The sequence below is a fragment of the Capricornis sumatraensis genome, chromosome 6, assembly GCF_032405125.1.
Source record: "Capricornis sumatraensis isolate serow.1 chromosome 6, serow.2, whole genome shotgun sequence".
Classification (NCBI taxonomy): Eukaryota; Metazoa; Chordata; class Mammalia; order Artiodactyla; family Bovidae; genus Capricornis; species Capricornis sumatraensis.
Genome location: NC_091074.1, coordinates 50,665,903 through 50,681,205, shown reverse-complemented (window position 1 = coordinate 50,681,205; position 15,303 = coordinate 50,665,903). Strand labels below are relative to the sequence as shown.

The 15,303-nt window shown below is 41.4% G+C and overlaps 1 protein-coding gene across 1 annotated transcript in view; it reads left to right on the top strand.

Moving 5' to 3' along the window:
• SMARCA2 (SWI/SNF related BAF chromatin remodeling complex subunit ATPase 2) overlaps positions 1 to 15,303 on the top strand; it is a 163,458-nt gene that overhangs the window by 23,239 nt on the left and 124,916 nt on the right. The window contains exons 5-8 of the mRNA XM_068973585.1: positions 4,889 to 5,015; positions 6,925 to 7,098; positions 8,131 to 8,304; positions 11,065 to 11,239. Coding sequence (XP_068829686.1) covers positions 4,889 to 5,015; positions 6,925 to 7,098; positions 8,131 to 8,304; positions 11,065 to 11,239 — 650 coding nt within the window. The remainder of the gene's footprint in view (positions 1 to 4,888; positions 5,016 to 6,924; positions 7,099 to 8,130; positions 8,305 to 11,064; positions 11,240 to 15,303) is intronic.

The window sequence follows — 15,303 nt, the reverse complement described above, 5'->3', positions numbered from 1 at the left end:
AGAAATTCTTTAACCAGATGTTCATTTCTTTGTTGTAATATCACTTACCTTGTCTATGAAAAATGAAAGAAAATTGTAAGAATCTTTTTTTTTTTTTACTTTTAAGTCACTTGGATGCTCTTCCTGTTCATCATGAAATCAGAATTTTGACAAAATTAACTTTGCTTTTTCAGTAATAGCACACGTAAGTTTCTGCATGTGAGCACTCTGCCTCAGATCTATATAAGCTCTTCAGTTAAAAATGCTTTGTTCTCATTTAAATTGGATCCTTTTTTTAGACCATCTTTTCCTTATGATGGAACTTTATTGCTTTTCTCTGTAGTGTCAGTACCTTTTTTTTTTTTTTTTTGGTATTTTGGCATACTTTCTTTGCTCCTATCAATATACTTCACTTCCGTTCTTCCACCTAGAGTTAGAGAATTGATCAGAAGTGCTCCAGGAATTATATTGTTAGCATGTAAATTCTACAAATGTTACATGAGAAAGAAATATATTTCACACTGAAAGAGATTTATTTGAGAAGAGTATCTTTGAATGATGTGAGCCCTCTTTGGTATCAAGTCAGAATTTAGTATGAAAACAGCATACTAGTCCCTTGGCTTCGGGAAGCCAGCCTAGTGTTTTTTGTACTGCCCTGGCCTCCATTACAACCCTGAAAATTCCTTCTCAAAAATTACCAAGAGCCGCTTCATCAGCAGAGTTACCAAAAGTCAGTCTCCCTCTCTCTTTCTTTTAAAAAGTGTCACTCAGCTCCTGGAAGGAACAAAATGTACCAGTGTCATTTTCTGTTCAAATAACTCTCCTACAGGAATCATAAACTTCTCCTCTGGACTGAACAAATATCTGTCGCCTTTAATGGAACTCTTTTTCTTGCCAGAACAGTAACCCCTCTTGATTTACTGTTCAATCTGTATGAAAAACCTGAGTGACCTAATTCTGCTTCAATTTTCTGTACCTGTGAGGACACTAAATGAGTCTCCTGCAGTTATGCAGTATTACATCTGTTGTTGTTTCGGGAAGTTTAGAATCCTGAATCTCTTTATCGGACTACCTGCTGAATTCCATTGATGGGAAGATGAAATTGTCTGGAGAGGAGCATTATCTAAAATGAAGATTTCTATTAACAGCCACCACCACACAAAGATAAAATTCTCTATGTAAAAGAAGCCCCTCCTGTCCCTTCACTTCTCCCTCTCCCCATGTGCTGAATTGGATGCATATAATTGTATGTCAGAATCTACCTTTCCTCTTCTCCTATAGTTAGCGCTCTGTACTTCTTGCCTCCCTTCCATAAAAGAAAGAGTCTTTTGTCCTGGAGGATCTGAGATTCACTGACAAATTACTAGGTCCTTTGGAGAAGGCCATCATTTCAGGGGCTTCCCTTCCCAGCTCCCCACCGACTCCCGCTTCCAGGTGACCCCATGCTCCGCCTACCCAACTCCCCCCCTTCTCACCTCCCTGCTTCTCCTCTCCACTCTGCAGCTTCCACCCTCCTGGTCCAGTGTGATTTAATCTCTACACAGTCAGGCCCGTTGTCCTAAGACTATTTCTTTAGCCCCCGTTCCACAGTCCTTTAGACGATTAAGGAAAAAGCACCCATTCCTCTAATACAGCACTTGACCCACTTTGTCAAGGAGAGTAAAACACAAAGCCAAGGGATAGTTTGAATTCTGGGTTATTCAGATGAAAAAGGACTGCAATAAACATAGAACCAAAGAAGCAGAATAACCATACCATTGGCCTTTATCTCACCCCGCTACAGTATTTAAATTTCCCTTAGTATGGCCTTAACTCTACACAGGTAGAATTGTTTCAGTTTCCTTTTTTTCCCCTTTAAATTATATATTTGAAAAAACTCTGTAATAGATTTTTCTCTTAATATCTTAATTGTTAAGATGCATCACCTGTTGCTGGATTTGGGACTTTGGGGCCATGTGCATGTTTAAGAAATTGAATTGGATAAAGGAAGTAGATGTTTGTTTCATACAGAGAAAAGTTAAAAACCATGATTAGAATCCCATGAGTATCAATGGTAAAAGGAATGTGGAAGAAGGTTGGGAGAGTTTGAACAATTTGATCGAAAGTAAATTGATGAATGTTTATTGTTACTGTTTGAACCTAATACGTTTTCAGTCTGTTGCATAGTAAAACCATTTACAAGTACTATTGTTTATGTTGGTATGCATTGTTGAAATAACATGATAACTAGTAACATGTGATGATAATAAATCATTCAGTAAATCAGAATAACACACATATATACCCAATAAAAGAGGAATCTATCATAATGTTATTTTCATGAAAGTGTTCATTGTTCAGTCATGTCAGACTCTTTGTAACCTGTGGACTGAAGCCCACGAGGCTGGCTCCTCTGTCCATGGAGTTCTCCAGGCAAAAATACTGGAGTGAGTAGCCATTCCCTTCTCCACGGGATCTTCTAGACCCAAGGATTGAACCTGGGTTTGCTTCATTGCAGGCAGATTCTTTACTGTCTGAGCAACCAAGTGAGGTCAGTAAAAAAATGACACATTTCCTTTATCATTATTTTTAAAGTTTTGAGAAACGTATTTTTTTCTCTATCAAAGCAAACAGCTGTAATTTTTGTTAAAAAAAAAAAAAAAAGCCCTCATTTTGATACTTGGGCTTCCCAGGTGGCACTAGTGGTAAAGAAGCCACCTGCCAATGCAGGAGATGCAGGTTCCATCCCTGGGTTGGGAAGATCCTCTGGAGGAGGGCATGACAGCCCACTCCAGTATTGCTGCCTGGAGAATCCCCATGGGCAGAGGAGCCTGGTGGGCTACAGTCCATACAGTTGCAAAGAGTTGGACATGACTGAAGTGACTTAGCACACACACACACACGTATGCATTCTGATACTTGGGCTATATGAACTATTAAGATATTTTGCAGTGTCCAAGACACAGAAGGTTTTCTTTTTCATATCAATATATGGCATCATAAAGGTTGATAAAAGCATGAAACTAATTTTAAACAGAATGTTTAGTTATCAGCTTTTATAGTTGAGTTCCATGAGAGTTTGCAGTAGAAAGTGTACTTTGATTATCTGTGGTGTTGTTGCAGGGGAGCTGGTATAAAGCCAGTGAGGATTTTCATCTTGGCTCTCTCCTTTACTGGCTCTGTGAAGTCCAGATGTTTCTTAGTATCTCTGAACTTCAGTTTTCTCAATAACATAGTGCTGTTATAGACTTACCTTGTAGATGTATATGTGTGTGTGTGGGAGAGAGAAAGAAAATTAAATTGTGCTTTAAATATACCTGCAATGCAGGAGACTCGGGTTTGATTCCTGGCTTGGGAAGATCTGCTGGAGAAGAGATAGGCTACCCACTCCAGTATTCTTGTGTTTCCCTTGTGGCTCAGCTGGTAAAGAATCTGCTTGCAGTGCGGGAGACCTGGGTTGGGAAAATCCCCTGAAGAACAGAAAGGCTACCCAATCCAGTATTCTGGCCTGGAGAATTCCAAGGACTGTATAGTCCATGGGGTCACAAAGAGTCAGACCCAACTGAGCGACTTTCATTTTCACTTTAAATGCACCTTAGTGCAGTTACCGTTAGTTTAGTTTAACTTACTACCATTTGCTGTTCTTTCTTTGTCAAAATCTATTCCAAGACAGTTTTGCCTCCATATTTGAGGGAAGGTGATTCAAGGAGATCCAACCAGTCCATCCTAAAGGAGATCAGTCCTGGCTATTCATTGGAAGGACTGATGCGAAAGCTGAAACTCCAATACTTTGGCCACCTCGTGCGAAGAGTTGACTCACTGGAAAAGACCCTGATGCTGGGAGGGACTGGGGGCAGGAGGAGAAGGGGATGACAGAGGATGAGATGGCTGGATGGCATCACCGACTCGATGGACATGAGTTTGAGTGAACACCGGGAGATGGTGAAGGACAGGGAGGCCTGGCGTGCTGTGATTCATGGGGTTGCAGAGTCGGACACGACTGAGTGACTGAACTGAACTGAACTGATTCTAAAAATAGATTTAAATAGCAGGTCATTATTTGTAAGCATAGGACCCAGGTGAACTCTAAAACCAGTTTCTGTGACTTACACTAACAGTATCGCAAATAAATTAAGTGGGATGTCTTTTCTGTTCTGCCTCTATTATGAGGAAGTACCTACAGTTCTGTTTTTTTTTTTTTTTTAATGATGGCCGGACTGAGATTGCCTGACGGTCCTTTTCTAGAAACTCTTAGTTTTCACATGCTGTTTACTATTTACTGCCGCCCCAAACCAGATTTTTTTTTTTTTTTTTATGTCTGATTTGCCTTTTCTTGTCTTTTCTCAAGCAAGCATTGCTCACAGAGGAAATGGTTGTGGTTGGCAAGGCTCTTTCTCTCTCTCTGAAAGTTTTGGGTTGGCTGATTTCTGTGGCCTCAGCACCTAAAACTGTTCTCGTTTACTCAGCGTGAATGCCTGTCATCATCAGCATCTTGGAAGGGAGGGCCAGTGGCCCCACTGCCTTAGGACAGAACTAGAAGTCAGAAAGAGAACTCTGTTGTCTCAGCTCTGCGCTCTGGCTGGGAGCAAGTCAGGTTTTCCCTAGCTGTCACTTTCTCTCTCTCTTCAGAGGGAGCCATGGGACTTTGACTTTGCTCCTACGTGTACCCCAAGCCTTCCTTCCTGGCTGTTAGAGACAGGTTGTGAAGAAGGCCAAAAGTGTTAAGTAATATAGCACCTGTGTGCATTAGTGCAAAGGGAGCCTTTCTCTGCTTAACATCAGATAATCTGTTTGGGTGTCAGAAGTTTGCCTTCAGTATCTGCAAGGTGTTCTGCCATGAACGTAAACCTGAGACTGTTGTCTCTCAATTAAGACCAAGCTGTAACATTTATTTTCTCCTCCCCCTCCCCCATTTTATCGTCTCCTTTAGACTTCAGGCTCGCATAGCCCATAGGATACAGGAGCTGGAAAATCTGCCTGGCTCTTTGCCACCAGACTTACGAACCAAAGCAACCGTGGAACTGAAAGCACTTCGGTTACTCAATTTCCAACGTCAGGTAATAACTTTTCCCCAGCACATCTGAGGTACAGGAAATGAATGTAATTGTTCCAGAGTGTGAACTGTGCGTTTCCTTAAGTCTGTTCAATATTGTTAAAAAGATATAAATTTAGTGAAAGAGTGTATCTTTCCGACCAGCAGCACAGAAACTGAAAAGTAATGAAGATGAACTGCTTATTATTCTATTTTTCTCTTCTGTACATCAGAGACATTTTTTTCTCTCCCATATTATGGTTTCCAAAGTCTGACTTATGGCATTTTGTTACTGTAGATGCAACCTTGAGAACAGATGGAGCAGCTCATGTTTGTCTTTATGATTTCAAAGGAAAACAGGAAGGTGATAGATCAGAGCTTCTTTGTAAAGAGAAATATAAAACCCTTAGCTCTGACTATGCAAATTATTTTAACAAATATGAAAGGCCCTTAACTAAATTAGTAGCTCATTGTTTATACAAATACATAAAACTATGTTTTGTAACTGCAGATATTCATCAACACCTACTTTTGCAGCTTCTGATCACGTCAGACCCCAGCACTGACTCATCAGTGACTTTGTAGTTACTGTTCTTGCTATGGTCTTAGTAGTCACTGATTAATAAAGGCAAGCATAGCGATCTATTTTACAATTGCTAAATCTGTAGGAGACTAGGGGGATGAAGTAGAGCTAACGTTCACTTTGGCAAGTTTTGCCTTGGTCCCCTAATTGTCACACAGCCTCGTTTAGCCAAAGGGGAAAAGGAGTGCTTCCTGGCCAGTCAGATGGGCTTGTTTGGGGAAGGACTCAGGCATGCAAAATGAATTATTAACGAGCAAAAGTAGTTTGGAGGGATTGAATTGCATGACTTGGTCTGTTGGAGGATGTGAATAAAATTCCACGGCCAACCGTCTTGCTGTTATCATGTGAACTTGGAAATACGTTTGCCTTGTTGGTTATAATATCACAAGAGGGCATCATGGTGGCTGGCGGCTACTTGGCTGTAGGTATGTGAGTAGATTAGAGCTTAATTAAAAAAACAAAAACTGTGCATTCCATTTGTTTGTTTCTTGTAGGTAACTTTATAAGTCATTTAATACAATTTTATTAAATGACTATCAATCAACTATAATTTCAGGAATAAGATTACATTCAAATTAGCTTTGCTATGCTGGATTCTGATTGGTTTCTGATTTTTGCTTCATTTTATTGAAAAACCTGTTATCTATGAAGTTTTCCAATGATATTAACTGTAATGGATGCTGATTTCAGATTCAATCAAATTATTATTTCAATGCATGTTTCCAGCCCTCCCTTTCTACCACCATGTAACATATGATATGAATGGGGTGTTATATTTATGATAATCTGAAAGAAGTCCATGATATAATAAAAATAAATAAATAAATACCTTTCAAACATCATTGTTAGGAGTGAGAGGAAGCCAAAACTAGTATTTCCCATTTTTATGTGAGACAGTGAATTAACATTGTTTGGTATCTACAGCTACTTCATATGAACAGGAAGCAGTTCTATTCTTTTTGCCCAGTGTCATCAACGTTAATCTTTAAACACAAAGAGAATGTTAGCATGGCACTTAAAATGAAGTAAAAAAAATTTTAAAGCTTATTAAATAATTAATATCATTAAAATAATTAGAATGAATTGATTTGTTTAAAAACCTAGACATTCTCTACTTATTTACTGTAGACAGTGCTGTACTTGGCTTCTTATCTGAAATTTTTGGAAAGGAAACTTTGAGAATCTCCGCATACCCTATACCCTTGGCATGATGTAGGCCCTGTGTTTATAGAAGGCCAGCTGTGATGGAGAAACTCGGGGAGTCCCTTTTCGGCTCCACCAAACAGAGGGCAGGGGGACAGGGGTCTGGCCTCCGTCAGGGGAGATGTTCCAACCACTCCCCTCCCGACAGCTGCGGCAGGAGGTGGTGGCCTGCATGCGACGGGACACGACCCTGGAGACGGCCCTCAACTCCAAAGCCTACAAGCGGAGCAAGCGCCAGACCCTGAGGGAAGCCCGCATGACGGAGAAGCTGGAGAAGCAGCAGAAGATCGAGCAGGAGCGGAAGCGAAGGCAGAAGCACCAGGTACTCGGGCCCCACCACGCAACGGGGCCGAGTCAGAGCCCCTGGGAGATGGACCCCTGCAGGTGGTGGGGCCATCACAGAGGGGATCCCGGGTGGTCCGGCCACACCGTCTCATAGATGAGACAACAGGCCCAGCAGAGAGGTGACCTCCCCGAGGACACGGGAACAGTCAGTACAGGATGAGGGGCGAGGGCAGTGCTCTCTGAATTCCAATCAAGTGTCATAGTCATAACCCCATGGGATGCTGCCGAGGAGGTGGGTGCAGGAAGGTTTCCTAGGACACAATCCTAGGGGAGAGGGAGCTTGGAAAGAAGAGGGCAAGCATTTATTTTTATAACAAATATAAATATAGTATCCTGGGCTTTTCAAGGGCCCAGTTGGAGGTTTCACAAGGGTAGATATTTTAAAACATTCCTTTCCAGAGATTTGGAAATATTTTGATGTAGAATTTGATTCTCTTGTCATAATCCTATAAATTTTGTTTTTCTGAGCTTAATTTAGTGCCTTGCTTGGTTTTGTTTTGCAAAGTGTTGGACTTTAGTGTAAATAAGGTTATGTGTTTCCCCTTCTTTAAGAACTGGATACAAATGATGTGTGGCCATTTTAGCTTCCTATAAAACTCATTTTGGGTGACGATTCTAAGGTATTTAAGTGAGAGCACTACTTTCATAACGTGATTCAACTGTTTGTCCTCTCAGTATAATACCTGTTTCCCTGGGGTTTATTCGAGAGTGATTTGCTTTAAATTTCATCATCACCATCTTGTAGGTCCCTCTCAATCTCTGATCATTTCGTTTTCATGTGGCCACACCCTCAGGACCTGGGAGGCTTCTTTTCTACAGGCTGGCACTCTCTCCCACCACCCCGTAGCCCACACCTCAGCTGTGGAGACACACCAGCGCGCCCATCCCAAATAGGTTCTAGTCCCCCATTGCTGTTCAGGACACACTGCGAGTTTTCTTGGACTGGGTGGAAACTTTCACTGGGAACTGGATGTTCAGCCTTCTCTTCTCCCTGCTGTGGATCCTTTAGGAATACCTGAACAGTATTTTGCAACATGCAAAAGACTTCAAGGAGTATCATCGGTCTGTGGCTGGCAAGATCCAGAAGCTTTCCAAAGCAGTGGCTACCTGGCACGCCAACACCGAAAGGGAGCAGAAGAAAGAGACGGAGCGGATTGAGAAGGAGAGAATGCGGAGGCTGATGGTAAGGACCCTGCCTACGGGAATTCAGGAAAATGCTTTGCTTGCAGCCATCTGCACTGAGAATGTTAAACATGCCATGGTAGAAGGAGAAAGTAAAAGCTGTTTATCAAATATACTAATCCATTCCTTTGAACTTCACAGGGATAAGGTAAAAACACTTTCTTTTCCCTAGACAACACAATGCCAGTAGTCAAGGGCTACCACTGATGAGTACAATGTTTCCATGTCCTAGGGTGGCACTGGCACTGCCAGGCAGATGGTAGCTTCTCATGTGAAGATAGGCTCTCTGTTTTTTTAGGAGTTTTGATAACCAGACCTGGAAGGATGGAAGTGGCAGTTCTTTTTAAGGTAGTGCCTCCTTTCTCTTATTCTCTCCTTTTCTCCCATTGCCAAAAGCAGAAAGCCCTGGATATTTCACTGTGATTTCTGCCAAATCTTTAAGATGATCACCCTACCATACAATTATTCCTTGGTATCCACAGATTGGTCCCAGGACCCCACCAGATACCAAAATCCGTGATGCTCAAGTGTCTTATATGAAATGGCATAGGACAGTGAGCCTTCCGCATCCGGATGCAGAAACCACAGATATGGAGGGCCTAAATTAAATTGTTTCATGGAATAGAAAAAGAAGAAAACTCCTAAAATCGTCTTCTAAAGCAAGTATAATATCAATACTAAAGCACTGTGAAAAATTCCAGTGAGAAGAAAAAGACTAACATTAACGAAAAAATCTTGAATGATATATTAGCAAAGAAAATACAGCATGGTATTTAAAAAGTGGTTTAAAAAATAGTGCTTCTTTGAGACTAATGACACAAGTTGTTTTGAATGAGTATCTCATTAAGTTGTGTCTTGGAATCTAGGAAGATTTTTTTTTTTTGAAGTCTCTGATGCTTATGCTGCCTATCTTTTTTTTTTTTTTAAATGGTGGAAATGTTTCTTTAACAGTTTAAAAAGTGATTTTTCAGTTAATTTTGAAATACTGCTTTTTTGTTACAGCTGTGTTATTCTGGAATGCTATTCATGGGTCATTCCATTTCTACCATTACTTTTTAATGGATATATAAACACAGAAGGAATTGGTTTATATCATAGGCCTACATATTTGCTTTTATTGGCCACTTATTTTTGGAATCAAATCTCAGAGCGCACCATGGATTTTAGAAAAGTGTGTGTGATGTATATTGATAGGAGACCTGCATATTCTTTGTGGGATGTAATGCCTGAGTATTGGATGAAGATAAAATCATTAGCGTCAACCTGTAATTACATCCCTGAAAAATTCCAAGTGACACTGTCTTCCTGGCTGGTATTATAGTTTGCATTTTTTGGTCATTAATTTTCCTTTGGATTTCAGAGAGTAAACAACATATTTTAAAATGCTCTGTGTCCAGGTCCTGCTAAATCTTGTCATCTTCTCCTGCCTCCCGCTCCTGTTTTGGATGGGAGGGGACTGTCTCAGAGATTGCTAACTAGCTGGGGAGACCATTTTATAGTCATCTGAGCAGTAAGCAATCAAATTTGTCTGATTCAACTGAAGTGAGACTATATTAGAACTTCAGTAACAGATTGGTTTGACACTAATGATTAGGCATTTGCAAATCATTAATTTTTGCAATTAAATGATGGAATATACAGATAACAGAGAAACTGAAGTTTTTTTTTTATCACTCTTTCTCCAAGTGAGATCAACCATAACCAAAAGCAATTAGAGTTATAATAGCATTTGAGGTTCATGTTCATCCATGGGGCAGACAGCAGCCAGGAGGAGTGATGAAGCTGCTGTCGCTCCGGCAAGTGCTGGAGGGACACCCTTGGACTGAAAACCCAAGCTCCTCTATAATGGAGCTGCCTTCTAAAGATTTTGCTGTGTGTGTTCCTTTTATCCTGCATCACGTGAAGGAAATATTTTGGAGATGTCCTTTTCTTGGGATGTATAAAAAAGATTTCTCTTGAAACAACCCAGAGTCCATCAGAGTTTTTATTCCATTTAACCTCATAATGTTGCTTAATGGGAAGTACTGTGTGTGTTTTATGGCTCAGCCCTCTGAGGCTTCAGGTGCTAAATGACTTGTCTCCAGTCACCTGGGCACACCATGCAGTGCTGATCTGGGACCAAAATCCCCACAACTTGACCTTTGCTATCAACCACAGTGTCTGTCATGCTTTGAAGTATCAGAAATTATTTGTTCAAAACCTATTCAGTTCTTCGCCTCTGGAAGCACTTATGGAAATACTTACGAATGAAAAGCTATTATGGAATTTGCTTCAGGACCACTCAGTTTGGAATTACAGGGCAGAGGTGGGCGAAGGGCAGCAGTGAAACGAGGCATCACGTCATCACGAGTTAATTGTGTTGGTGGTGGCTGTTGGTTATATGAGCGAGTTTACTACTTTCTCTGCTTTTGATTATGTTTGACAGTTTCCAACACAAAGTTAAGGGTAAGCTTCAGATGGTGAATCATCAAATTGTTAACACTGTTTGTGCAGTTTAAATAAAGAAGGATGGAAAGTTGGCTCGAAGTGCTTGATCACACCACACAAATTGTGTAGTTACATGTGTTGATCTGGCCCTGAACCCCCGTTCTTGGGATGTAGTCATCAGTCCCCACCAGGGTTCGAGGACTCGGGAGGCTGGAATCATTCAGTTTGCTGCACACACCACCAAAGTTCAGACCGTCAGGGGAAGGATGTGTGGGAAAAGGTGTTGTCCGCAAACTTTTATCATGTTCTCGTCACACTCTTCTTTCCTTAATAGGCTGAAGATGAAGAGGGCTATAGAAAACTGATCGATCAAAAGAAAGACAGGCGTTTAGCATACCTCTTGCAGCAGACTGATGAGTATGTGGCCAACCTGACTAACCTGGTTTGGGAGCACAAGCAAGCCCAGGCGGCCAAAGAGAAGAAGAAGAGGAGGAGGAAGAAGAAGGTGAGTACGCTGATGCCTGTGCTGAGCTGGGGATGTGTGTTTGGGGACCAGTTTTAGGCCTGTCTTGCCCCTGTCATGAGTACTTCTTAACTACCCTAATGGAAGACTTAGATGATTTTACTGTAAACACTGCTGACATAAATGGGTTGATGAGGCGTACTAGACAACATATTGGAGATGGACAGAATGTATATTCAATTCCTATTTCCACTGTTTGACACAATATTAAAAAACTAAGTACACACAGTCGGTAGGAAAGGGAAAAACGTGGCCCAAAGAAGGGTTTACTCAAGTGCAATGCGTAGGCAGGGGACTGCTGAGTTAAGAAACTGGAAAGAAAAATGAAAACCAAAATGCCTTGTTCAGATTGAAAGGAGCCAGAGGAAGATGTAAGAGAGAGCTTTGAGATACTTTTAGTAACATATTTCAGCCTGTTTGGACAGACAGCTGTTGCCAGGATTGTTCATTCAGTTCAGCTGTCCTAGTGTGACAGTAAGGTAAATGTGCAGGTCAGAGTTTTAGGTCATTACAGGAAACAATAGTCTTATGTAAAATAATCTGAATTATCATGAGAAGTGAGGGTAAGATGTACAATCTCTGTTCTGCAGATCGTATCTCTCACTTCAAGGGTAACCTGCTTCCCTGTGTAGACCTGTGAATATATTAGATCCTCTTTGAAGCTTAGGTAGTCTGGTAATATAGTTCTTGGTGGCTATTCTATTTTCATGGTCAGTCCTGATGGGTGTGGGTACAGACATGAGCAGGAAGGCTTTAAAATTGTGAAGATTGAGGACTGGTAGCATTTAATCATTTTTTTCTCTGCACGGAATAATGGAACAAAATGTTTTTCGAAAAATAATTAATTTCATGGCTCCTGACTTCTCATACCTGTTTCATAATTAAGGAGGAGGAATAAATGATTGAGAAGGTGCCTTCTGCACCTGATTTCTTTGGTATAAGATAGCTCCCCTTATTGTGAAGGTGAACGAGGGATGAGTCAGGGTTTGCATTTCGACATTTCCTTGGTGAGAAATACCAAATTTTCTTGTCAAGGTCGCATTATAGACTTTGCAAAATTCCAGCTCCCAATTTCTAACTTAAAGTTGACACATGGCAAACAGATACAATTCTGTAATATTCTGTAGGTGCGTGCTAAGTCACTTCAGTCGTGTTCAACTCCTTGCAACCCTATGGACTGTAGCCCACCAGGCTCCTCTGTCCATGGGATTCTCCAGGCAAGAATACTGGAGTGGGTTGCCCTGCCCTCCTCCAGGGATCTTCCCAACCAAGGGATGGAACCAGTGTCTCTATGTCACCTGCAATTGGCAGGCAGGTTCTTTACCACTAGCATTACCTGGGAAGCCTGTATTCCATAGGTGGACCCATGAAATAGAAGTTTTAGTTTTTCCTAATTGGATAAGACTCTTGAGAGTCCCTTGGACTGCAAGGAGATCCAACCAGTCCATTCTGAAGGAGATCAGCCCTGGGATTTCTTTGGAAGGAATGATCCTAAAGCTGAAGCTCCAGTACTTTGGCCACCTCATGCGAAGAGTTGACTCATTGGAAAAGACTCTGATGCTGGGGGGGATTGGGGGCAGGAGGAGAAGGGGACGACCAAGAATGAGATGGCTGGATGGCATCACTGACTCGATGGACGTGAGTCTGAGTGAACTCCGGGAGATGGTGATGGACAGGGAGGCCTGGCGTGCTGCGATTCATGGGGTCGCAAAGAGTCAGACACGACTGAGCAACTGAACTGAACTGAACTGAATCCTGAAGTTTATTCTGTGGAGTCTGTAACAAAAAGGTCACTGTTAGTGTTTTTAACATCGCAGTTCATATTCTGTTTGTTTGTGATTAAAAGCTAATGACTCAAATTTGAGCTTCTGGCTTTTAGTGAATGGATTGTTGCCATAGTATTGAGGGCTTCCCAGGTGGCTCAGTTGTAAAGAATCTACCTGCCAATGCAGAAGATGTGGGTTCAGTTCCTGGGTCGGGAAGATCCCCTGGAGAAGGAAATGGCAACCCACTCAAATATTCTTGCCTGGGAAATCCCATGGACAGAGGAGCCTGGTGGGCTACAGTCCATGGGGTTGCAAAAGAGTTGGACACGACTTAGCAACTAAATAGCAAACAGTCACAGTATTGGATTGCTATATCGTCATAGGCAAAGAAAGAGAGATAATTGAGTAGTAATGATCATGCTTTTGTTTCTGTGTTAATCTTTACAGAGCAGGAACCTGTTGGTATTTTTCATGGTGCTTGCAGCTCTGCATCATCTATGGATTGACTCTCTACTTCCAAACTCTTGCTTTCAGATTTGCTAATAGCACTTATTTTTTCTATTCCATGCAGTTGCTCAGCAAATATTAACTGAACTCTTACTGTGATCTAGGCAGCGTGCTAGATTCTGAGGGAGAGAGTACAGAGGTGAGGAAAATTTCTCCTGCCCTCCTAATTAAACCAAAGAAGGAGACAGAAAGACATTAATCAAACTATGCACCTCAATATATAAGTATAACCTGTAACAAATGCTGTGAAGGAAGGCAGGGAGCCAGACTACGACCTGATTTCTTGGCAAACGAGTCATAGGTACCCCAAGTGACTCCGGTCTACCTGGCGTCTCTCTCTGGGCATCTTGCATTGATGAGCTCACATGATGAAATGTGCAGAATTGTTACTTTATTATCAGCCCTTCCCCTCTTGCCTGGCATGCTGTCAGGATGCCTCGCATCTGAGCACTCCCTACCCCCAGCAGGACCAAGGAGATCAGGCTCAATTTCCTTCCCAGCCATCTTGTTGGGAGACACTGGATAAAGGACAACAAGACACTGGGCTCCTTTCTAGTCCTTTCTGAAAACTGTCTCACAGGGTCTTAAGACTTAGTTCAAAGTGAGTCACCCAATTTCAGATGTACCTTCATTCAAGTGCAAAGAAAATGGATGCTTTCAAAAGCTGATTATTTGACACTTTGGATTATCTGGAGTTCCTCTCCCCTCCATTAGAGTGAATGATTGAGAGTTGTTTGTTCCAGCTTCTCTGTTGGGGAGGGAAGCTGGATGGGGATCTTTAATTCTATGCTATCCCTTTCAGCATTTCCTGTAGAAGTAATATCACGCTGCACCTATCTGCAGGGTTATTTTTTCCCCTTATTAAGTACAGCATCCCTAAATCTTTGTTTTGAAGCTAGCTTCTTTACCCAGTGAACTAATAGCACTGAACTACTGGCAACACTTGTAGGATAAGATATAGGCCATTCCAAGAACTATGCCATCAAAGATGAGTATGATGGACCTTGTAATTTAATTGGAAAGGGGCAACTTTGTTACTTTTCGTCATTTTTTTAAGAATTACCCCAGTGTAACGGAGAAGGCCTCTTTCTTTCCTGGGGAGTTGATTCTGGTTATTTGGTATTAGTGAATAATAAAGTGGGTTTCCTTTAACCTCACATGATCTTGCTTAATTTTTCTCTTCTCATCAATAGAGCCACTTCCATGAAGTATACATTTATAAGTCATTCTGAAACTTCTCTCTCTCAACCTGTCTTCCATTAATGCTCTTGAAATGGAAGAAAAAGAAGTAAACTCTGGGTATCTACTTGAATGTTAGAGGAGGAATCATTTTTCAAGTATTGAAATAACTAATTCTGTGACACCAGTTTCTGCAGTGGGACAGCATGAACACAGTGTTCATGTGTGCTGACTGTGCCCTTGGAGGTCTACTTCCTCTGCTGTGAGAGTTCTCGCCCCTCTACTGGAGGGACCCAAGGTTGAAATGGGGGTGTGTACAAATAGGAGTGAACATGCTCACTTATGACTTGGATCACTATCTAAATCACATGAATACACTGTCTTTTAAATTCATAACTGCATCAGAAAGCATAGAATACCAATTATTCTTGTTCCCTTGTAGGATATTTCATTAAGAGATCTATAACCCAACTCTTTAGTGTCTTAATCTGTTAGAAGCTGATAGGAACAGTACCTACAGCCTGCATTTGTTGTAAGGATTACATAGGTTATATGCATGCATGCACACTCAATTGTGTCTGATTCTGCGACTCCATAG